Source organism: Vanacampus margaritifer, chromosome 2 (assembly GCF_051991255.1).
Source record: "Vanacampus margaritifer isolate UIUO_Vmar chromosome 2, RoL_Vmar_1.0, whole genome shotgun sequence".
Lineage (NCBI taxonomy): Eukaryota > Metazoa > Chordata > Actinopteri > Syngnathiformes > Syngnathidae > Vanacampus > Vanacampus margaritifer.
The window spans coordinates 8,819,655-8,845,318 of NC_135433.1; the positions used below are offsets into that span (position 1 = coordinate 8,819,655).

At 36.2% G+C, this 25,664-nt stretch overlaps 3 protein-coding genes across 11 annotated transcripts in view; 1 reads left to right on the forward strand and 2 right to left on the reverse strand.

Annotated features, from left to right (window-relative positions):
* Positions 1 to 4,852, reverse strand: part of mast3a (microtubule associated serine/threonine kinase 3a) — a 40,268-nt gene extending 35,416 nt beyond the window's left edge. For 2 of the 4 annotated variants that reach the window (XM_077559509.1, XM_077559508.1), the window contains exons 1-2: positions 4,693 to 4,819; positions 2,457 to 2,488 (exon numbers count right to left, since the gene is read on the reverse strand). Coding sequence is in view for 2 of the 4 variants with exons in the window: in XM_077559510.1 (XP_077415636.1) it covers positions 2,457 to 2,488; positions 4,693 to 4,731 (71 nt within the window). In the remaining 2 variants the exon portion in view is untranslated. Of the gene's footprint in view, positions 1 to 2,456; positions 2,489 to 2,600; positions 3,259 to 4,692 lie in introns of those variants that run through there. The other 2 variants (XM_077559510.1, XM_077559511.1) reach the window with 2 other exon arrangements.
* On the forward strand, positions 1 to 19,848 carry gdf15 (Growth differentiation factor-15). Of its 5 annotated transcripts, none has more exons than XM_077559514.1 (4): positions 1 to 18; positions 12,523 to 12,606; positions 15,662 to 15,907; positions 17,865 to 19,848. In XM_077559514.1, exons 2-4 carry the CDS (start codon positions 12,546 to 12,548, stop codon positions 18,632 to 18,634), a joined length of 1,077 nt encoding a protein of 358 aa, XP_077415640.1. In that variant the 5' UTR covers positions 1 to 18; positions 12,523 to 12,545; the 3' UTR covers positions 18,635 to 19,848. The 5 variants fall into 5 exon arrangements, with proteins under 5 accessions (XP_077415640.1, XP_077415639.1, XP_077415641.1 ...); XM_077559513.1 differs by lacking the exon at positions 1 to 18 and adding an exon at positions 11,180 to 11,212; XM_077559515.1 differs by lacking the exon at positions 1 to 18 and adding an exon at positions 14,169 to 14,212.
* LOC144044851 (uncharacterized) overlaps positions 19,716 to 25,664 on the reverse strand; it is an 11,928-nt gene continuing 5,979 nt past the window's right edge. For both annotated transcript variants that reach the window (XM_077559519.1, XM_077559518.1), the window contains exons 2-3: positions 24,224 to 24,543; positions 19,716 to 22,087 (exon numbers count right to left, since the gene is read on the reverse strand). In XM_077559519.1, coding sequence (XP_077415645.1) covers positions 21,946 to 22,087; positions 24,224 to 24,540 — 459 coding nt within the window. In that variant the 5' untranslated portion in view covers positions 24,541 to 24,543 and the 3' untranslated portion in view covers positions 19,716 to 21,945. The remainder of the gene's footprint in view (positions 22,088 to 24,223; positions 24,544 to 25,664) is intronic.

The window sequence follows — 25,664 nt, forward strand, 5'->3', positions numbered from 1 at the left end:
GTGTTTCAAATTAGTAAAGTAAGTAAGTAAGCTTTATTGATATAGCACTTTTCACAGACAGAAGTCACAGAGTGCTTCACAAAAATAGGATAGCCTCACATAAAACAATATAAAATACTGCCATAAAGCAGAAACATATATTTATACTAGGAGTGTTAAAAAAAATCGATTTGGCAATATATCGCAATCTTACGGTGCACAATTCTCGAATCGATTCTATATGCGGCCGAATAGATTTTTAAACATCAATTTTTGATGGAAATATTCAACAAAACGTCTTACTTAGGGTTAGGGTTCAAACTTTAAGCATGGAAAAATGTTATATTAATGGAACATTAAGCCTTAATATTGTATTTCAGGGCTGTTCAAACATGAAACAGACTGCAACCTGTTTGTTAAATACAGTAGCTCAGTTATAAGCCTGAAGTTTCAGATAAATAAATACATTTTCATACAAATCTTACAGTGTACATGTACAAGTTTACTGATTAGTATTTTCTAAATTTGAGTTAAAAAAATAAAAATAAAGAAAAAAATCGCAATAATCAATTTATAGATTTGTATGGGGATTAATCGGCATCGAATCGAATCGTGACCTATGAATCGTGATACGGAGCGAATCGCCAGGTACTAGGCTACTCACACCCCTAATTTATACTGTATGTATATTCACACGTGTAAAATACATGTATATACAGCATAAATATAAGAGCAGTGTGACTTGTAGAAAGCCTGATTAAAATTGTGGTCAAATAGATTAAGCTTTCCCAGAGTTTTAATTCCTACCCATAGATGTTGAGTGAATTTGTTGGTAGATGACAATGAAAACAAACAACTGCCACTTTCTCACAGTCGTTAGAAGGAGTTGTCCTGACTCCTATCATAAGACTTGTGTGGGTTCAGATTTGGGTTTTCAATTTTCAAAACCAGTTTACAAAACAAACATCAATCTGTCTGCCCCGCGATTGGCTGGCAACCAGTTCAGGGTGTACCCTGCCTACTGCCTGAAGCCAGCTGGGATAGACTCCAGTGGCCCCCCACCACGACCCTTGTGAGGATAAGCGGTTAAGAAAATGGATGGATGGACATCAATCTGTCCACCGATCCATCTATGGATTAGCCTACTGCTCTGACGATGTCAACAAAAAAAAGGTGTATGACATGGTTTTGCATTTGAATTTCATTACACGGGGTATGACATGGCTTTCATTTTAAATTCATTACATTGTACGCATGTGCCTAATAATGAGTCATATGTAATTCCCAAAAACCCAAATTAACTAATTCACTGCCATTGACGGCTATAGACGTCAAAAATTCATTTGAACTATTTCTATTAGTTTTAACATTTTTCCCTCACTTTTGTTAACAAAAGAAACCTAGAAAAAAAAATAGATTTTTTAAAATTGTATTAGAACAACATTTTGTGATTAATCGTGAGTTAACTAGTGAAATCATGCGATTAATTACGATTAAAAATTGTAATATAATCTTTTCTTGAAAAAAAAAGATTATTAAAAAAAATTAAAAAGTAAAAAAATAAAAATAAGAAAAGATTATTAAAAATTAGGGGCGTCAGGCAATTCATTTTTTTAACCATAATTAATCGCATGACTTCTCTTGTTAACTCACGATTAATCACAAAATTTATATCTGTTCTAAATGTAAAAAAATAAAAATAAAAATTCTAGGTTTTCATACTCTTGTTAACAGAAGTGGAAAAAAATGTTAAACTAATAGAAATAGTTCAAATTAATTTTTGACGTCTATAGCCGTCAATGGAAGTGAATGAGTTGATTTTACTCTTATTTGCTTAACTTATATTAACTTAGAATAACCTAAATAAAAATTAAAAACAAAACTTTAATTACTGCTTTTGAACTCGTCAAATCCTTTCATCGATTTCTTTCCTTTTGCTTATACGCTACTGTTGACAAAAATTGTATCCTGGACCAATTACCAGTTAATTACAGGGCAATTGTGAATGAAGCGTTACGTTATGTGTATTACATTTCATGGACTCTTATCTGAGTTTGCCTCATAGTCACAATGTGAACAACTGAACATAAACCTTAATCTTTCTTGTAAACACAATGCAGATGTTCCGGAAAAAGTTAAAAATTGCCAAGAGACTGACAGGCACTCCCTGCTATAAAAACTGGGATGAATTATCAGGAAACAAAAGTTCAAGAAAATATAAATATTCAAACTTTGCCCAACCGACATGTTTTCACATTGTTGCTTAAGTTAACATAAAACCAGTCTGAGCGGTGAGAGCGCTTCGACTGAAGACAATCCTGATCTACAGCTTCAATTGTGGGTTCCCAGGAGGCTGGGCCGCCGGGTCAATGTATACAGCCGTGAAATACTCGTAGGGTTGACATCCGCTGATAAACTGACAGGTGACAAAAAATCTGGATAAGCCGGTTGCAAGAGAATGACTTTGTATGACTTACACATTTCCCCTCCGTGGAAGACTCAGCTCTTTCTGGAATAAAAAAAAGAAAAATGGAGAAGCAAATTAGAAATCTGGCAACAGAAACATTACGTTTATGTGCTTATGTATTGCCACGTTTTTCAACTTTTTTTTATTTTTTTACCATTTTTAGCTCTCCAAGTACTGCCAACTGCATAGTAGGCCTGAGTGGGCGTCAAAAATTAGACAGGGGTGTTATAATATTATATATTTAATATTCTACATCGTATTACGTATACACAATTAGAACTTTTAACGTAATTTGTTATATTCTCTTGTCAGCATAATCAATAAACATCAATTTGGCCAACTGTTTTTTTTTTTTTGTTCTTCAATGTGACCAATGTACCTTGTCGTTAAGACTGTTTTACATCCATCAACGCATCTTTTCCTTCTAAATTTTCACACTGATGTCAACACGTCAATGACATATGTGTCCTGGCAGCATATGAAACCGAAATGAATGGAATGGTCCGAACATTTCCAGACCTAACTGGAGAGTCTTTTGTGAAACGACTCAGAAAAATCATTACATATTGAACAAGCTACTGCATAAAAACTTCTTCTAATGGATCCCCCAGTCAGTGCATGTAAATGTCATTAGCTGCGGTGTGGCCTAGTTTCATGTGTTACAAATAGGTTCTGAGTCACAGAGAGAGAATACAGTGGAAGTCCTCACTGGGCCTTGTGATTGGCAGAAGTGAGGTTGAACCATATTGGGAGCTGTCAGGATTTGCGGGCGGTATTTTTTTTTCTAACCTGTTCTGACAGTAATATTTGTAATAATGTTCCGCCTATCTTTGTATGAGTAATGTTGGTCCAAAATTTTTTTATTTATAAATGACAAAAAGATTCTATAGCTTTGTCAGCGATTTATAGTGACAGGCAGAATGATTAAATGCTCTTAAACAAAAAAAATACCTTTGTGTTTAACTTAACCCGCCCAGATTTCACTCAAAGTACATTCATGAATAAATTAAGACATCATTATGTCAGCATGCTGTATTTTTGTGATATTTTTTGTTTGGTGGTTTCCTGTGCGATTTCTTTTTATCTACAGGGTGTCCATAAAGTCTCTTTACCATTTAAAACATTTATTAAAAATGCAATTGATTAGATATTTTATTTAGATTTGCTCTATTGTATTCAGCATTTATTAAAGTTTTTTTTTTTTACCTCTTTTAATACACTTCTACATAGGCACCATTAGTTGCACGAAGCACATCAAGACAGTACTCGATTTCTTGCCATGTTCGCTGTAGCATAGCCTCATCAATTGTGGCAATGGCATCGGTAATCCTTTGCTTAAGGTCAGTAATGATAAACACTGTGTGTTTTTTTAAACACTGAATACAATAGAACAAATCTGAAAAAAATATCTAATCAATTGCATTTTTAATATTTTTTTAAATGGTAAAACTACTTTATGGACACCCTGTATAATATGAGCACACACAGCCTTGCTGACTTTATAAAATAATTTGGCAGCAAAATACAGTCATGTTATTATACCACCTTGATTTTTTCAATGTCTAGTTCATTTTGATTCATAGTACCACTATCATGTGACTAACAAGCAGTGCATTTGTTCGTACAATGCACGTATCAATAGAAACAGGGACTTAATTGATTTTGGTAGTTATCAAGAAAACCATGAAAACGGCTATATAATTAAACTCTCATTAGCTGTTTTTGTTGTTGATCCAAACAAATGCACATTGATTGTGATAATATGCCACATAAATCAAAATTATATTCTATTAAACGTCTCCTTACTACCCCATTATATTTATTTTAAATTCTGACATTTTCCACCCAAAACAAAAACAAAAACAGATAAACAAAGAATACAGCAGCTCGAGCGCTCCATTATTCCCACCATCGAAAAACAAACATGGCACTCCGGAGAAGATAAAGGAGGTGTTCCCGTCCTGATCATGTGTGCACCGCTTATCACCAAGGCAACCACATTTACCAAAGCCTCGTAATGAGACGTTCCAAAATCAACACAAACGGGTGGTCACGTCACAACACTGCCACCGCCCGTACGAATGATCAACACGTGACGTGCGATTACTGTTAAAGAGGAAGAAAAATGGACATCAAACAAATGCAAATAATCGTCGCCGATGTGGCTCATCCTCACGCACGTTGTAATTTGCCTGGAAACAAGCGGCATGTCGTGACAGCGTCCATTTATTTATTTTTTTATTTACCTGTAGCCCGCGTCGTCTCAGGATATTCGGCTCGTCCATAATTAAATGTAATCAAAAACATAAACACTCCAAAGCGTTTGGTTGCTCAGTCAAGCCATTTTGTGATCTGTTGTGCCCGGGAGAGAGTGCTCCTCCTCACGACAGCACCCCCCCCCCCTCCTCTTCATCAACCTCATCTTCCTCACTCAATGGTTTTATCCACAGACCCCTTAAAAGTGGTCAATTAAGTAGATTGATCACGTGTGTGTGTTGGGGGGGGGGGGGGCGGGAGGAGCACTCTCTTCCGGGTGACACCAATGGTGTCAAAAGTACTCCCTCTCTCTCTCTACAGTACAGATATGTATTTTGTTTTTTTAAATACTCTTGTCGATTTGGCAAAATTACACACAAAATGGTTTTACTATTTTATTTGGCAGTATGACCACACACACACACACACAAAAAAACACGACTTCTCTGGTCCCCTCTTTTGCCTCTAATTCCTCTAACTAATTAAAAGAAAATATTTTTAAAACAACCAATCAGAGACAGGATGCGTGACATATTACAGTCATTTGTTGCACATAGTGGTGGAGCTAGTTTCACAGAGATGCATTAGTCTTAGACACCTTGATACTCTGCCACAATTTATTTATATTATTACTACATATTTAAAAAGCATTTTTACAATCGGGCTGAATGAATACTCTAATAGATTCTGTCTTTAGAAAACAACATTTGCACATGATGGCCACCGGTGAAATGTTGTGTCACCTTGGCCGCCCTACTGAATTTATTTTTGGGCTACACCCCTGGTTGTGCAATCACTGGCGCCAAATTTTTGCAAAACAAAACAAAAAACAACTTAAAACCATCAACATTAAATTAACATCGTTTACTGCCAATGACGGCTATAATCGTCAAAAAACAATTTTAACTATTTATTTTAGTTTAAAAAAATTCCACTTTTGATAACAAGAATATGAAAACCTAGATTTTTTTTATTGTACATTTAGAACAGATATGAAATTCATGATTAATCGCGAGTTAACAAGTGAAGTCATGAGATTAATTACGATTAAAAACTTTAATCGCCTGACGCCCCAATTTTTTTATAATATATATATATATTTTTTTTAATTAATTCACTGCCATTGACGGCTATAAACGTCAAAAAAATTTTTTAACTATTTCTATTAATTTAACATTTTGTTTCCACTTTTGTTAACAAGAGTATGAAAACCTAGATTTTTTTTATTGTACATTTAGAACAGATATAAAATTTGTGATTAATCGTGAGTTAACTATTGAAGTCATGCGATTAATTACAATTTTAAAAATGAATTGCCTCTTGCCCCTAATTTTTTAATAATCTTTAAAAAAAAAAAATGAATTAATGGCAGTGAATGCGTTAATAATAAAACATAGCAATTAAAATAAAATAATAATTTAATAATAATAAAATACATTACTTCAGAAGTGTGTATCAAACTGGTAGCTTTCAGTTTTAAGAAGGTTGGGCAAGCCCTGATTCATTGTAGTCCATCATGTGCTAGTCAATATGTTCCTAAGCTGGAAACGGGAAACGTACGTATTTTCGCATCAATCAGCCCCCTCTACGTACCCAACGAGAACAACAATGAGCGCGGCCAACAATCGTGCTTTGAAGTGATCTGCTTCTGTTGTCACCCAGCGGTACCAGAGCGTCGCTTTCTTTGTGTGTTTTTGTTCCATAACTACAATGGCTTGTTTCTTACACTGCGATATCACATTCTCATTTATATAAGTGAAGCTCTTGTTGTTCTTCATTGGAGAATTCCTTATACTTGAGGATGGAAACATGAAACATGTAAGCAGACCCTTTAACTTATTCACTGCCATTGACGGCTATAGTCGTCAAAAATTCATTTGAGTTATTTCTATTCGTTTTCCACTTTTTCCACTTTTGTTAATAAGAGTATAAAAACATAAAAATATGTATATATATTGTACATTTAGAACAGATATAAAATTTGTGATTAATCGTGAGTTAATTATTGAAGTCATGTGATTAATTACAATGAAAAATTGTATTCACCTGACGATATTTAAAAACAGAAAGAAAAGATTATAAAAAAAAATTGGGTTAAAATTTGGATTAAAATTTTAATTGTAATTAATCGCATGACTTCACTAGTTAACTCACGATTAATAACAAATTTTATATCTGTTCTAAATGTACAATAAAAAAATTGCAAAAAAATGTTTAACCAATAAAAATAGGTCAAATTAATTTTTTACGTCTATAGCCGTCAATGACAGTGAATGAGTTAATTTGCCAGATTTGATGTATGTTTGAAGTTTGTTTTGTTTGTACCCTTGGGTGTTATTTGACCATTTTTGGGCTTTTTGTTGGTTCTGACCAAGCCATTTCAAAATAAAATAACGCCCAGGGGTTAAAAAAAAACATTTTGAAGTGCAGAAAAAAAGAAAATAGTGATTGTGCTGCACTCTTAAAAGTGTATTTTGGTTGTACAGTATTACAAAAATTAGATTCTTGGAAGGGTCTTTATCACAGCTATTGCACATCTTGTTCTTTAGTTGCTGCAGGTTATTCTGAAAGCTGAAGTTACGTTTTATGATGTCGTGTTATTTGCAACGGGAAGAATAAAAGCGCCAGAGGGGCCGTTTTAATAGTTCACATGATATTTTAATAGTCCACTTCCGATTACAGTCAGACAAGGCTCATTAAGAGTCGAAAAGATTATCTTGTGTGATTATCCTGTCGTGTGGGATGTTTTAAGAGGGATTTTCCTGTCTTTTCTGTGGTGTGCTATGTTGGTCATCCCAAGCATACCACAAAATCCCTTCTAGTAGAGCAGTAAGTGCACCATTTGCAATTTTGTTCTTCGTCACATGACAGTTTAAAAAAATGTGCCAAAAGGGTGACACACGGATTAATTAGTAGTATCTTCTGCCATCTAGTGGGACAGAAATTCATTGTTTTGCCTGTCATTATACAGTGCTGCCTTGAGATTTGAGTTAAATTTGTTCAGTGACCACGATCGTGTCTCAAATCATCTTTTCCGATTCATATGAATGAAAATGCCATTAATCCATTGTAGCCTCCTCCTAAAAACAAAGAGAACCAAGCTACATAATTGAATAGAATATAAAGAATTAAACCATTTGTGCATCATGAATTAATGATTCAATTTAATTCATTGTGTTTCTCCTTCTGGTGTTCCTGCTTTGGCCACAGGGGGGCAGTATAATAGTCACGCAGGCACAAGTAAAGAATACAGTGACTCAATAAGATACGGTAATATATGTCATTTTTTCACAGAGGATCAAGGGTAGAAGCCTCTAAGTATTGTAAAATGTATCTGTCTAGTCAAAAAAAATAAAAATAAAAATAAAACATATTGTACGGTGGAACTATTTGTGTTCAAATTTCTTAGTGTCAAGCACAACTGATGCTACTGTAAGTGTTAGCCACTCAACAACTTTTTCCCATTATATGTTAGCATTAAGCCTGTAGGGGTTTTGCTGATGATTTTGATTTAAATAAATAAATAAATAAACAAGGACATGAAGTTATTTTCAGTTTTACTTTTTTTTCTACCAATGGACGCATGCATGGATTTCCAAAGAATGAAAATGTTAAGGAACGGATGTACACAGTACGAGCCACTAGATGGCGTAGTCGTGTTGTAAGTATAATGCTGTGTGATTACGGGTAGCTGGGGTACAAAATTGTCCTCAAAGGGTCTTCCTTATGTGAGACACATGTCGAAGGACTTGACAGTGTCCATACACAAACAGCCAGTGGTGGCAGGAGTAAAAATAAAAAATACAGACTCTGTTGAGTAAAATGACTTTCAATTTTATACAATACAATGCCCATATGAAATAATTTCCCTATTTTAATCATTTACATACTGCTGATACTGAGAATATGAAAACAAGTCACATAAAAAAAACCATATTAATAATTAGCACATTAATTAATGTTTTTTATTTAAGAGGTACAGTAACTGGAAAGTTATGGTTATCAATAATGTGGTCCCATAGCTTGGCATATTTTGTGAACAGACTAACAAAACAAAACAAAAAAGAAGAGGAAGAAGCGAAATTAGCTAACCACTAAAAGAAAAAAAAAAACCTCGCGTGCGCGACCGTGTGTGTGTGTTTTATTTTTAGATTAGAAGACAACATTTTAATGCCAGAAAATGAAAAACTAAATAAATAAATAAACACTCACCTAATGTACGGTTAGCCTCATAGATTAGCAGCCTAAAAATTAAGCCTAAAGAGGAAGTAAAAAGAAAAAATCCCAGTAATATGTTCTATGCACCCCCACTATTGTGTTTTTAAGCAGCAAAATGCACCTTTTTTTATCCATCTCAGGGGCCGGCCATTTTGCCACTTGTCAGCTGAAAATGACATCACAATGCCTACAATTCAGGAAGTGACCAATCATAGCTCACCGGTTTTCTGGGTTTGGTTATGTGACATTCGCAAGCTGACCTTCTTGGCACTATGACGTCATTTTCATTTAACAGCAAGAGGCAAAATGGCCGCCTCCTGAGATAGATCAAAAGCGGTGGATTTTGCTGCTTAATTCCTTTTCCACAAACATAATATTAACTCATTCTCTGACATTGACGCCTATAAACGTCAAAAATTCATTTGAACTATTTCTATTAGTTTAACTTTTTTCCACTTTATTTTTTTAAACTTTACAGAGTATGAAAAATAATATTTTTTATTGTATATTTAGAACAGATATAAATGATGTCATTAATCGTGAGTTAACTAGTAAAGTCATGTGATTGATTACGATTAAAAAAATTAATGGCCTGACTCCCCGAATTTTTAATAATATATATATTTTTATTCATTCACTGCCATTGACGGTTGTAAACGTCAAAAATTCATTTCAACTATTTCTATTAGTTCAACATTTTTTTTGTACTTTTGTTAACAAGAGTATGAAAACCTAGAATTTTTTTATTGTACATTTAGAACCAAAATAAAATTTGTGATTAATCGTGAGTTAACTAGTGAAGTCATGCGACAAATTACGATTAAAAAATTGTTATCGCCTGTCACCCCTATTTTTTAATAATCTTTTTTTTTTAATTAATTTATAGCAGTGAATGAGTTAATCAGATTACCGTGTTTAGACTATTGGGGGTGCATAGAATATATTATTTTAAAAATAATTTTTGACTTGTAAGTATTTGTATTTTGTTATGTCTCACTGTAAGAAAAATTGTATTCATCAGTATTGTGCTACATAAAAAGCAGAAAAAACACAACTGTTCCTATTGTCCTTCCTTTATTTTTTATTTTTGGGGGCCTATTAGCAGTTGGCAAACAAGCTCAATGGCTTGTGCTCAAAATAAAATTTGTGATTAATCGTGAGTTAACTAGTGAAGTCATGCGACAAATTACGATTAAAACATTTTTATCGCCTGTCACCCCTAATTTTTTAATAATCTTTTTTTTTTTAATTAATTTATAGCAGTGAATGAGTTAATCAGATTACCGTGTTTAGACTATTGGGGGTGCATAGAATATATTATTTTAAAAATAATTTTTGACTTGTAAGTATTTGTATTTTGTTATGTCTCACTATAAGAAAAATTGTACTCATCAGTATTGTACTACATAAAAAGCAGAAAAAACACAACTGTTCCTATTGTCCTTCCTTTTTTTTGGGGGGGGGGGGGGGCTATTAGCAGTTGGCAAACAAGCTCAATGGCTGTTTCTCACTTTCTTACATCCTTCTGATCTCATGAAACATATGGTCACGGCCCAAGTACTGTTCAAACTGAAAGTACACATAAACCAATTACAGATGTTATTCTTGTCAGATAGCTTAAACCAAGGAGGAATAGCTTGGATACTCACAGAAATATGTCATAGTCAAGTGCCCTTGAACATTTACAGACGCCATTTCTCAATATAAACGTCAACATCGCAGAGTATGGTCTTGTGAACTTGCTAATTACGGTCTTCCTAGGAACATACTTGAGAGCAAACTTCCTAAAAACGCTAATCTCTTTGTAAATTGTTTTCGAGGACAAATGTTTGCCTGTCTCCATCTGCCTTTTGCCCAGAGTCAGATGTGACTGTGACTATAACCACCAAGTGTGATAAAGTTCACTCGTTTCTTTCCTTTCTCATCATATCAAATTACGTGTCACAGTTCCGAGGTTCTGGATTCCGCCTCTGTGTGCAGTTTGCATATCCTACTCATGGAAACATTCACTATAATGTCGATAGATGAGAATCTGAGTGTCAACCTTTCACACACTAACTAACGTGCAAGGTCGGATTTCTCGGTGCGATACATGATTGCTTCATTACCTCAGTGACTCACAGCTCAGAAATCCCTAGACACACGCACACATGTCAAGGAACTATAGCTTGTTGCTTTACCACGACTTGCAACTTGCTAGACATCTTTCTGTCTGGTTTTGGGATTGTGTGGGACGTGTACTACATGCTGAAACTTGGCTCCTAGCATTGAGAACATGTTGGCTCTCAATGGGTGTGTTGACAGTTTCTTTAGTGCCCTGAGATAACCGCTGCTGTTTGCGTTTGTCTTCAAATGTCCGTTGCTTGAAGGGTGACAACGTTGATGCTAGTTGGTTAGCATTAAGATAGCGGACTTTCGTTGTGTGGTTTCGTTTACTACACTTCATGTAAAAGTTTGAGTTAGAGGCAGGTTTGGGGAGTAACGGAATACATGTACTGCCGTTATGTAATCAGATTGCAAAAAAAAAAAAATGCAACTGTATTCCATTACAGTTACAGGAGAAAGCATGTGATCAGATTACAGGTACATTTATTAAAAATGGGGATTGCGATTTCTACGATGAGAGAGAGAGAGAGAGAAAGAGAGAGAGAGAGAGAGAGAGAGAGAGAGAGAGAGACAAAAAGAGAGAGAGACAAAAAGAGAGAGAGAGAGCGTGCGAGTGGGACCGCTGCTACATGTCGGGGAGGTGGGAACGAACGAATTGACTAGTCGTGTCCTCCACACGCGGGCAGTTTGAAAAAGCTTCATAGACGGGAAGAGGAAATGGCGATCGGTATTTACTGGAATTTACTCGGAGCGAAAGTTTGAGCTGAGACTCCAGCGGCATGCTACGCGCTGTAGCTTCTTGCTAGCTAGCCCGCTAGCAAATCTTCCTCCCACCAATTCACTATTTAAACATCATACACAACATATACACGGCTTAACTTGTGACTGGGATAAAAGTTCATTTTGCAGTTGATGTCACGCATTGTCATGGATGGATGGATGGATGGATGGATGGATGGATGGATGGATGGATCTATCTATCTATCTATCTATCTATCTATCTATCTATCTATCTATCTATCAAACTGTGAGGTGTGGTTGCTTTCAGTGATAGTTCGAAAACAGCATATGGCCTTCAATCAATCAATCAATCAATCAATCAATCAATCAATCGCCTACATGCTTTTTAATTACACAAGGATTTTTGATATTTGTAGGCTGCCCGGGTCCCGATCACCCGCAAATAGCAAGGGACACATCGTATAGAATATATATTGTGGTGATATTTATTTTGACTGACTTCATGAGCATACTGTACTCAATATTGGAGTAATCCAAAAGTAATCCAGTTACAATACTTTAATATGATGGTGCTTGGATTACGTTATTAACTAAAAAAAATGAGCAGGTAACTTGTAACTGTAATGGATTACATTTTAAAAGTAACCCTCCCAACCCTGGTTAGAGGATAGGATACATACATACATACATTGAAGCATACTGTATCCCCAGACCTAAACTCAATTGAGCATATTGTGGTTTCTAAATTCCAATAGCTCCGCGGTGTCGTCATGGATGAATGGAAGAGGATTCCAGTGACAACCTGCAAAGTTCTGGAGAACTCCATTCCCAGGAAGTTAGTAAGTCTATCGATACATTCTCTCTACTGATGATCAATAAATCTATTTTATCTAATGTTTTAGTATGTATTTTTGTTACTTTGGCGATTGGTTAAAACAGTGCTGAAAAATATTGGACCGTTGGCGTTACATTTTATCCATGCGCACAGTGGCTGCCATTTTATTTGACACATGTGACCTGGAGGCTTAGATGTTATTCAAGACCAAACATCAACCCCAATTATCTTTTATCCCTCCTGTGGTGTATGGCTTTAAACCACAGTTTTGGATCGCAAGGTTGTGACGTCACGGCGACGTATGAGGCACAATAAAAGTTAAGCGAGCACAAGCCGTTGCCCGCTCGTTATTGGGGCAAAACGCCTCCATTATGAAACCAAACCACCCAGCAGCAACTGCTGTGATTAAGCCCTCAGTGGAAAAATAAATTAGTCAGAGTCACATGCCAAAGAAGGCCCAATCATGTATTAACCCTTCTTACGGATAGAAGGGAAAGTTTTCTTTTGATAAGTGTTTGGCAATAAGAGCTTTCCACTCATCTTCTTTTATCCAGGTGACCACATTGGGTGTAACAGGGTAACTTGATGTTTTCTTTGTATCTGTGAACTTTACTCCTTGGGAAATGATTGGTAGATCATCTTAACTGTAAGGAATTAGTCACAAAGAACTATGTAGTGAATTGTGTAGACTGTAGATTGTTCAGCTGTTACAGTATTTTAGTTTTCCTGATTTTTTTTATTTTTTATTTTTTGGGGACGTGGCTAAAATGGCGCCCAGTGACACACTTCGGGATCGGCTCATTAAGTCCCCGTTCCCCATTATTGACATTTCTGCGCTTACGTCACAAGTCAAAATGGCGGTCATTCTGTGAAGTGACTCACTTTGAATCATTGTAATTTAATTTGTGAGGATTTATTTTCATTTCTAAATTACTATAATATACCTGGTTTGTATGCTAGTCACAGGATAAAGCAATACAATATGCAGTTTGTTTTCACCGTGTAAAGGAAGTGTTGAATTGCGGAAACATCAGAAATGCCAGGATGTTCAGAATTGCCAAAATACACTGAAGGCTAAGACCTTTAGCGCCACATTTGCGAGTTACTTTTACTACAACCATTTTTATTGCTACGGCATAAATTTCGCAATGCTAACGAGGAGGTGAAGCTAACCTGTTAGCTTGCTAGCTAGTTGGTGGTTAGCGTAGCGCCTCTTGGCACACTGTAGAAAGTCCTTTGACGTGAGATATATTGCAGCCACCTTTTTTTAGATGAAACATTTTCTCAGCTTTTGCTAGATGAAGTAACAGCCATTTTTCAGTGGTCGTGAATTTCCTGAATTCAGCAGATGTCCTCACAGTGTTTAAGAGCAGAGTCTATGGCTTGATTTTTCTCTATTTTGTAATCACCCCAATTTGCCAGGGTTGTTACAACATTCCTCTCTGTGGTGTGTGAAGATTACAAGACATGTATTTTCTCTTTACAATGTCTTGAAAATTGAAAATCGTTTGATGTTGTGTGCCGCACGAATGATTGATGGGGAATGTGTTGTGTCTTGCATAAAAGCCAACAGCTTCCGGTACAACCTGAAAAGATCACATAAAGTACAGGTAAGGAAAGGTTATGTTATAATTGTCTAGTTTAGCATTTTTTTGAGTCAGTTCACAATGTTAGCAAAACTATAGGAACACATTGTTTGATAGCGTGTCCAGTGATTATTTTTTCTTTTCATGTGAAAGTCAATAAAAGAGTGGAACTATTTAGTGTGCAGAGATTTGTTGTTGTTGTTGTTGTTGTTGTGTTTATCATGTAAGTCAGTGGTTCTCAACCCCGGTCCTCGAGTGGCCCCTATCTAGCCTGTTTTACATGTCTCCTTCAGACAACACAGGTGTTTCGAACGACCAGCTAATCAGCAGGCTCTGCATAAAGCCTGATAACTAGGGGTGTGTCCAAAAATCGATTCTCATAAGAATCGCGATTCTCATTTAGTACGATTCAGAATCGATTTTAAATGTCCCCAAAAATCGATTTTATTTAAATTATTTTATACTGTCTTGTCTTTGTCTGTGCGTGCCTTTATTTGGAGTGCTGTTCATGTTGTACTCAATTTGGTCAGCTGGGGGCAGTGTGGTTCCACGCGGTCTGATACACTGTTAAGTTGTAGCCACATTAGAGAGTAGAAGGAAAAGGTCACGATCAAGTCATTCCAATAAAAGTTGTTTTTTTTTTGCAGCGTGGAGCCGTTCTTTTGAGCGATAAAAGTGCCGCGAGTAACGCGCTAATTAGCATTAGCGAGTCAGACTGGAGTAGATCATTATGATTCTTTGCACATCCAAAAATTGAAGCAAAAATCATTTTGAATCAAAAATCGTTCCTAACCGAATCACAGACCCAAAAATCGGAATCAAATTGAATCGCGAGACATTCAAAGATTCCCAACGATCCTCAGCTGTGTTGGCTGAGGGAGACATGGAAAACAAGCTGGATAGGGGTACTCGTAAGTTGTAATGTAAGTTATCAAAAGGTGTACTGTGTGTAAACAACAAAATCCTGTCTACCTGACTTCACTTGATTTCAAAATGTGTACTTTTCTCACTTTTACTTGAGTAAAAGAGTTAAATAAGTACTTTTACTTTTACCAGTCTTTTTTTTTTTTTTACACAAGCATCTGTACTTCTACTTAAAATACAGTGCGGAAATGAGCACAATAATGTACTTGTGAACTATCCAAATTTGATCTTAAAAAAAAAAAAATCGATGCAATTCCCCCCTAGTTTGTTAACTGGCCTAAAATAGTTTAAAAATGATTCACCACAAGTGTGTTGGAAAAAAAAACTTTACAGGAGGTCATTACTATTCCGGAAAATGCCAAGTAACACTGACTAAGCCCACGGAAGCTCACCTGACTGAGCAAGGGGCGTGGCAACACTCAAGCTCTATAAATGAAAGCATGCCAAGAATATCATTATCAACACAGACAGAGCAGACCAAACCCGCCATGCTCGGACCATGCGCACCCCTCTCCTCTTTGCTACTCCTGCTCTCTGTCTCCATCTCAGGGGAGTGTCGGCCTCAACAGCGAACGCTCGATGAGGCCAGTCAGAGGGTTCAACTCGTGGAGGCGGTCAAGATGGGAATCCTAAACTCACTGGGTATGGACAAGGAACCCGAGATCACCAAAAAGCCGTCCGAGTACGAGCTGATGAGGATGTATCGGCGATACTGGCAAAAACTGGAGGAGATGAGAGGAAATGGCAGCCGGGCGACTGGAGCGAGCGTGTCGACGGTGCTTTTCCCTGCTACAGGTGAGCGCCGTGTAGGGACATGAGGGCTGAACACACCTGGGTGAAAGGAAGGTGTGAGTGGGAGTAGAAAGGAATGTTTGATTTTGAAGTTCATTCATGAAATCTTCTCATGTGAGTTTACCCGTGAAAAGCTTTACTAAGCAAACTCAACAGCGCGGCTGTGCAATGTCCTACTCTCTGTTGTTTTTTTTTTTAACATATCCGTTTGTTTTACTTCTAACGCCGTTCCACTGTCCCTAACTGTTATTTTTATTGTCACCACATGTGTGTGCGTGAAAGGACATGTTTCACTTTGCTTTAGTGTAGGGATTTTTTTTACACTCATTTTGTTCTCTATATACACCAAATAATTCGAATAAAGGCTTTTTGGCACATTTGTACTGGATAAGTTCAACGTTGCGTACTTGTGCTTTGGAAATGCAGAGGATATTATTAAGGGGGAAGTCAACCTTAAACATGTGACCTTACCAATCTAAACATGACATTCTGATGAATATTACATTTGTGGAACGTGAGTTATGAAGCAAAATCCAGCTGTTTTTATCCATCTCAGGAGGCGGCCATTTTGCCACTTGCTGTCGACTGAAGATGACATCACAGTTGATCAGTGCTCAGGCCACGACCAATCACAGCGCAGCTGTTTTTCGAAGCTGAGCTGTGATTGGTTGTTACGTAAGTCCTGAGAAACTGTGATGTCATTTTCACTTGACAGCAAGTGGCAAAATGGCCGCCCCCTGAGATGGATAAAAACTGCTGGATTTTACTGCTTAACACACATTCCACTAACGCAGTACCAGAATACCGTATTTATACCAGAGGGGCTGCATTGAACATATTATTGTCAAGAAATTTTTGGGGAAGTTGACTTCCCCTTTTAACTCATTCACTGCCAATGACGGCTATAGACGTCAAAAATTCACTTTAACTATTTCTATTAGTTTAACATTTTCCCCACTTTTGTTAACAAGTGTATGAAAACCTAGAATTTTTTATTGTACATTTAGAACAGATTTAACATTTGTGATTAATCGTGAGTTAACTACTGAAGTCATGTGTTTAATTACGATTACAAATTTTAATCGCCTGATGCCTCTAATTTTTTATATTTTTTTCTTTTGTTTTTTTTAAATCGCGTCAGGCGATTACATTTTTTAATATTAACTCATTCACTGCCATTGACGGCTATAAACGTCAAAAATTAATTTGAACTATTTCTATTAGTTTAATTTTTTTCCCACTTTTGTTAAGAGTATGAAAACCTAGATTTTTTTATTGTACATTTAGAACAGATGTACAAACTCCCCCCCCCCCCCCCCCCCCCCCCCCCCCCCCCCCCCCCCCCCCCCCCCCCCACCCCCCCCCCACACACACACACACACACTTTTGTCAACAAGAGTATGAAAACCTAGACTTAAAAAAAAAAAATCTTTTATATATATATATATATATATATATATATATATATATATATTTTTTTTTTTTAAGAAAAGATTATTAAAAATTAGGGGCATCAATAATTTTCTTCTACGTTTTCATACTCTTGTTAATAAAAGTGAAAAAAAAGTTAAATGAATAGAAATAGTTTAAATTAATTTTTGACATCTATAGCCGCCAATGGCAGTGAATGAGTTTTAATCGCTTGACTTCAATAGCTAACTCACGATTAATCACAAATGTTATATCTGTTCTAAATGTACAATAAAAAAAAATCTAGGTTTTCATGCTCTTGTTAACAAAAGTGGGGAAAAAATGTTAAACTAATAGAAATAGTTCAAATGAATTTTTGACGTTTATAGCCGTCAACGGCAGTGAATGAGTAAAAAAAAAAGTCTACACACCCCTGTTAAAATGACCATAATGTTGTAATCTCATAATGAGAGCATGTTTGATTTTTCTTCCTATAAGTTGTTTTTACACTTTCTTCTGCTCTTTCTTTCTAATGTGGGGCCAATAAAAGCACCTCAGGGGAAAGACCCGCCGCCGTTGCTGCCTGGTCAACACATGAAGTGGTACAGAGCTGTTTTCCATAAGAACCCAAACATCCACAGGGAGGCCTTTCTAACCCGAGCCGAGCTGACGGTTTCCAGGCAGACTCCAATACCACCAACACAAGCGCAGTCTGACCTAAGGTGGGAGATTAAAGCCAAGCGCATGAAGATGCTAAACGCCACCGGATGGACACAAACGCCCCCTAGTGTTGATGTCTCAAACATGCAAAACGTGACGATGGACATCAGGACGAAGGCGACAAAGTGGATAAGAACAGATGATGATGAGACGTCATTGGTTGTGGACGTAAGGATGGCTGTAGGTGAAGGCGACCCGAGCGTCTCTCTGAATTTAGACTTCATTGCACCCGAAGCGGCGGCGCTTAAAAAAAGGCTCCCTCGCTCCACCAGGGAGGACGAGTGCGACGAACAAGGATGGTGCTGCCGCAAATCGCTCAACGTGTCATTCAAAGACATCGGCTGGGCCGATTGGATCGTGGCCCCGGCGGAGTACACCATGCACCTGTGCGACGGCACCTGCCCGCACAACTACAAGCCGGCCAGCATGCACACGCAGGTGAAGTCTCGCCTGCACCAGATCATGAAAGGCGGCTCGCCTCGGCCTTGCTGCGTGCCGGCCTCTTACGAGCCCATGGTGCTCATGTACCAGGATGGGCGGGGCAAGTTGAAACTGACGCCTTTTAGTGATCTGATAGTCACGAAATGTCATTGTGCCTAAGGAAGCTCAAGTTAATACTGTACAGTTTTGTTTTCTGGTTGGACTTTCATTTGAATGTTTTATTTATTGAAATTTGTATTTATTGTCCTAAACTATATTAATGTATCAAGTGTGCTATTGCAGTTGCTTTTATAAGGCAGTATTTCTTAACCTTTCTTTACATGACATTATTAAAACTACTGGGGCAAAAGTAACCAAAACTTGGTGAAATATCTACCCCAGCAATAAAGAAAGCAACCTGGCATTTTTTCCGGTAAAAAAAAATAATAATACAGTGTCATCATGTTGCAATTCTAAAAGAGGATTAATATTCACTTAGTATAATACACATAGTTTCCTTAAGATCCGTTTTTAATCCGTTCCGTGACCACGTTCGTCACGAAGCAGTTTTACTTAAAATCATCTTCTCCAATTGAAATGAATAGAAATGCCAATAATCCGTTACAGCCTCCAACAAAAACAACAACAAATCTTTTTCAATAAGGAAAATAGCAGTCTATTATATTGTACTTCATAAATAATTGTAAATGTGTGTGCCTTTGCCACCCGGGGGCGGTATGATACAAATATAAAGATATAAATGGACACATTCGTCTCTGTGTGCCCTGCAATTGACTGGCAACCAGTTCAGGGTGTACCCCGCCTACTGCCCGAAGCCAGCTGGGATAGGCTCCAGCAACCCCCGCGACCCTTGTGAGGACAAGCGGTAAAGAAAATGGATGGATGGATGGATGGATGTTTTAGCTCCTCAGTGATGCAGAAATATCCATTCTTCGCAGAGGATAAAGAAAATATGCCTGTGAGTATTTTTGTATTAGTATTATAGTGCTCCACCATTTGTGTTTGAATATTTGTTGCTTAATATTGCGACACTGATGCTATCTGGTAAACCCATCTATGGTGTTTCCCATTACGTGTTAGCATTAAGCTAGCTGACTTTAAGGCAAAATAAATGTGGTTAGAATATACGGCATTCTCAGGTTAATTGTACCTTCTACCATCTAGTCGAGCAGCATTTAAGCATAGATAGATGAATTATTGTTAAATAAATTATTTGTATTTAAGAAAAACATTGTATCACTGCTAGAAACAATTTTTTATTTGTCATTAATGTTGAAGGTACTGTAATAGGACAAATGTTTTGTTCTGACCTGTTGCACTTGAATTGACATGATCATCAAAGACATTTCATAATAAACGTTGGTAAATACAAAGTTAGCATCGGCTATTATGTCATCAAATTGCATCAGTAGTTTATGAAGGTCAGGGTGTGTCTGCTTATTGATCATTTTTACAGTATCTCCTTTTAGTGTAGTGGCCCTGACACTGCTTTGACTGCAGCCTTGACCTATGTAGTATGTAGTATCGTATTTGAAGGGACTGCATATAATCCTTGCAATCTGTGAGGACTAATTTAAGGTATCGGTACGCCGATTATGAAATAGAATAGAAAATGGCCATTCATTTCAAGCAATTTTAAAGGAAAATGCTATATTGGGAAATCTGTCTTTCTTTCAGTAAATTTTTTTTAGGGAGGAAATTTTACATATCAAAAGTACTAGTGGTATCTGTACTTGGTATCGGTGATTACACTAGAGTATTGATACTGGTATCGGTCTGAAAAAAAGTGGTATAGAGTCGACCATCCCTAAAAAGAATGGATGCCATTTTATTATATTCACAATTAAATTTGAATTAATTATACAATTATTTTTGCACGAAATAAAACTGGTTTAAATTGTATTATTTACAATAATTCAATTTTCATTCATTCATTTTATGAGATAAATGAATTTTTAAAAAAAATACATTTTGGAAAGAAAATTAGACAAATAAAATATACAGCATAACATTTTAATGAATCCATTTTAAGATAAATGGTTACATTAATGCAACAAAAAATTGGAAAAGGACTCAGCGGGCTGTATTAAAGGACAACTATGTCATTTAATTACCGGGCCGTACTTTGCCCACCGCTGCTGTAGGTACTGTAAGTAGTTTTTTTTTTTTGCAAAATAGTATTCGCTCGAGAATGATACTATACACATTTGGCAGTTACAAACCTGGATTGTGTTGAAATATTTGTCAAGTAATAAGTGAGCAAGCTATTAACCTAATTGCAAAATTATCGAAATCATTTTTAATTTACTGTCACAATATGAATGGGGGAAAAAAAAATGTTTTTCATGATGTCTGTGTAGATTCTGTCATCCAGGTCACTGTAATCTGTAAAGGTTGAACCGATGCAACTGCACACTTTCTTGTTTCCCAAACTGCTTAATTAAATATGACTTGAATTAATTAAATAACATATCTTTCAAAGTAATGTTTAATAGCTTTGTGTGAAGTGTGACGATAATGCCCGGGCCGTGCTCGTTGTCACAGTGGTCATAGAGTGAGTGAGTCATCCAAAAAAATGAACAGAAACAAAAAACAATTTCCTACGACGGCGTATTAGGGCCATGTATAATTTTTTTTTTTTTTAGAGGGCGGGTGCAATATTACGAGAAAAAAAACTCGTAAATTAAAGTGGCAAAGTTGCGACTTTATAAAGTGGCAGATATGCGAGAAAGAAACTCAGAAACTTACGAGAAATACACGTATCGTAACTATAGTCTAATCGTTGGTGGTTAATGGGACACTGTTTACAAAAATGAAAAGGCAGGATGGAGACGGATTCATTATTAAATTTAAACTTTACTCGTCATGCACCGCAGCCAGAGTGACAACACTTCCTGATCCCCTATCAGCTGACTAACGCTATCCAATCAGATGCTAGTATATTTAGGTAAATGCTAGTGAATGACGTTGAGCGGCAGATTCGACACATCAATTTAGATACTTGTACAAAAAAAAAATACCAAAATGTATGAACGTGTAAATAATAATTTTGGAAACATAAATGTACAAGTAAATATACATTCTAACAAATTAACTTAAATGATTGATCGTCCGGGCGTGGACCTTCGCAAACAAGAGCGAATGCTAATCTATGTTAAAGCAATAACTATCTCCAGTAGTTTTTTTTCTCTGAATATTGCCCCCGCCCTCTAAAAAATATAGATTTAAACGTGGCCCTAATACAGCGTCGTCATTTCTAAGTTGTGTATCTTAATGTGAAAGTGTCTCACAAAAATAATATAATCACCATATTCTGTACTACTTAATTCCATCTGCATTAATTGATGCTATTGAAGCGAACGTAGCTGCACCAGCAGCAACTGCGTGTGGTTTGTTAAGCAAGCTATATGGTACACAGAAAGAAAGATTACTTAAAAAAAAGGGGGGGGGGGGGGTAGTGAAGTCTTATCCTATGAATCTGGGACAATATAAACATCATCATCTCGGGATTCCGGGAGAATGGCGAGGTTACACGCAGGATCATTACTGTAGATTGCATCATCGGGTGAGTCACACTGCAAGTACAAATCCTCTGTGGGTGCACAAGACGGCCTGTGGAGAAACAATAACCAGAAATGTAAATGCAAAAAGCACCAACAAACCCATTAGTGTACAAATATTAGGTCACTTGCAGTGGTTGGGGGTACAAATACTTTTTCACTTTACTACATGAATAGATTTTTCAAATATCAACACTTTTTTGATCTCAGTCTTTTCTTTGTTTCTCAAGAACTTTATTGCATACTTTCAGGCCCATTTCTACCATTATAGCAGGTGGTTATCTAGGTAGCTCGCTAGCTAGTTAGCTCACTCAATGCTAATTTTTTTTTATTTGTAACTTTTTTTAATTATTGATTTTCCAAACAAGCTTGGTTTTAGTGTTGCCAAAATGGCGACTTTCTCACTATATCTGGTAACTTTTTTTGTGTGTGTGTCAAAGGCGACTAGCGAGTCGCGACCGATCTTGTGACTTTTTTCTGGTCTCATTTAGGGTGTTTTATTTCATGCAAATGGCCAATTATGCAAATTAGGCAATGACATCATTTAGCGACTTCTAGTGACTTTTAGGACAGCCAATAGCTAATTTACTGGGAAATTGGCAACACTGCTTGGTGATGCTGAGGACAAGCCCAACGCCACCGGAAGCCTGTTAGCTCACGAGCTAGCTTGTGGCTAGGGCCTCTCCTTGCAAAGGTTTTCCACACCGCGGAGCTAACCTGAAATGGTCAACAGGATGTGACTTCACACATTCTGCGTAAACAGCCACAGCGGTTTCTTTCTTTCTTTCTTTTTATGATTTTGAAACCTCACTTTATATACTTTTAAATCATTCATAATTCGCAGGGTTGTTAGCAACACTGTGATGTGTCAAATTCAGAAGATGTATTTTTTTCCACTTTACCAGGACTTTAAAGGAGAAGCCAAATAATGTTATGTGTGTCCCCACTGGTCTCACATAGTTGTCCCATTGTGATTAACTCATTAACTGCAATAAATTCATTAAAAAAAAAGATTATTAAAAATTAAAGGCAAGAGGCGATTATTTTTTTTAATTTTAATTAATGGCATGACTTCACTAGTTAACTCACGATCAATAACAAATTTTACTATCTGTTCTAAATGTACAATAAAAAAATCTAGGTTTTCATACTCTTGTTAACAAAAGTGGGGAAAAAAATTAAACTAATAGAAATAGTTCAAATGAATTTTTGACGTTTATAACCGTCAATGGCAGTGAATGAAGAAAAGATTATTAAAAATTAAGGGCGTCAGGCGATTAAAGTTTTTAATCGTAATTAATCGCATGACTTTACTAGTTAACTCACGATTAATGAGATAATTTATATCTGTTCTAAATGTACAAAAAAAATCTAGGTTTTCATACTCCTGTTAACAAAAGTGGAAACAAATGTTAATTAATAGAAATAGTTTAAATGAATTTTTGATGTTTATAGCCGTCAATGGCAGTGAATGAATAAAAAAAAAAAAAACAGAAGAAAAGATTATTAAAAATTAAGGGCGTCAGGCAATTAAAGTTTTTAATCGTAATTAATCGCATGACTTCACTAGTTAACTCGCGATTGAGCACAAATTTCATATCTGTTCTAAATATGCAATAAAAAAATTCTAGGTTACAATTGTTAACAAAAGTGGAATTTTTTTTAAACTAATAGAAATAGTTCAAATGATTTTTTGACGTTTATAGCCGTCAATGGCAGTGAATGAGTTAATAATGCGTTTTCACCGAGGGCGGCCATTTTGCCACTTGCTGGCAACTGAAAAATGACATCACCGGGCTCAAGTAACGGCCAATCACAGCTCAGCTTCAGAAAACTGGTAAGCCAAGATTGCTTGTTACCTGAGCCCTGAGCAATGAGTTCTTCAACTTCTTTTTTTTAATTATTTTTACTACCTAAGTACAGTCTCGGTGCTTTAATGGATTTCCTTTACCCAGTTGTGTTCTTGAAAGTCCAGCAGTGAGTCATCAGCTGTTTTGTTTGACTAAAAGGCTACTCGGAAGATCACATGCTTTTTCTCATTAACAGAAGTAAGCCAAATGGGGAAATCACACCACATGCAAAGTTTCTTCATCTCTTTCCGTTCTGTTCGGTTTTAGGGACGATACTTCACTTTCACATGTCATACATTTCTGAATCAACATAATTGTGTAAGAAGAGAATGGCACACCTGCTCTTTGACCCGGCACCACTTTTCTGCCTTGCCAAGTTTTCATAGATGGGGGCATTCTCACTTGACTGTGTTCTGACCATACTGGCGTACTGATGGTCAAACTGTGTCGTCACCACGGAGTCCTTCTTTTGGCTTTTCCTTTGACCCAATAGAGGCAGGTTCCATTTGTTCTTATAGAATTTGACCGCGATCGTAACAGCGACGGCGGCCAGCGTGAGAAAGAAGAGCGTCAGGCCCACGGCGAGACCGACAGGAGAGTTCGGGGCTGCACATGCGGTGCCATTTACAAGGACACAAGTGTGATTGAACTGCATGACCTGCAAATATAAAACAAAAATGGACACTTGATCAGACACTGCACAGGTGTCAAATACAGCTTGCCAACATTTTTAAAGTCAGTCCATTAACCATTTCCCAAATGATAATAATCAGATGCATTGGCGAGTTTATTAAAAGATGGACGAAAAATGCGGACGCTTAACCCTGTACATATATTTTGAGGTTCCTTTTATACTACTGTACTTTGTATGTATATATATATATATATATATATATATATATATATATATATATATATATATATATATATATATATATATATATATATATATAGTGTATTTTATTGAAACAAAAATAACTAAATAAATAACTCATTCACTGCCATTGACGGCTATAGACGTCAAAAATTCATTTTAACTATTTCTATTAGTTTAACATTTTTCCCACTTTTGTTAACAAGAGTATGAAAACCTAGATTTTTTTTTTATTGTACATTTAGAACAGATATAAAATTTGTGATTAATCGTGAGTTAACTAGTGAAGTCATGGGATTAATTATGATTTAAAAAATTAATCGCTTGACGCCCCTAACTTTTAACAATCTTTTCTTTAAAAAAAAATTAAACTTTTTTTTTACTTAAAAAAAAAAAATAATAATCTCTTTTTTTTCAAGAAAAGATTATATTACAATTTTAATTTTCCTTTTTAAAAGGAAAAAAAATATATGCTTTTTTTTTAAAGAAGAAAAGATGATTAAAAATAAGGGGCGTAGGCGATTAAAATTTTTCATAATTTCGTAAAAAAAGTGGAAAAAAATGTTAAACTAATAGAAATAGTTCAAATGAATTTTTGACGTCCATAACCGTCAATGGGAGTGAATGAGATAAGATTGCCAAGCTTGTGCTATACCTATATTACAATAATATAACAAAAACTAGTGCATTTCGAAAACAAAGGCTTTTTCAGCCGCTGGTACATACTGTATGTAAATCATAAATATAGTTGAGTATTATTGTAAATTTTGTAGGGTGCATTTTACTCTGAAAATATTAAATTTGGCCCCAGTCTAAATAGAGTGAAAATTTACAGTTGTAAAAAAGTAAAATATTCAGAGAAAATGTCAAGTGCCAATTGTACTCGATTTAGACTGGGACCAAAT

Bases quoted from the DNA above. Each gene is read 5' to 3' on its own strand.
- gdf15 (XM_077559512.1), top strand. From the start codon at position 15,553: ATGCCAAGAATATCATTATCAACACAGACAGAGCAGACCAAACCCGCC. The intron at 15,908-17,864 runs GTGAGCGCCGTG...GGCCAATAAAAG, and splicing joins GGTGCTTTTCCCTGCTACAG to CACCTCAGGGGAAAGACCCG.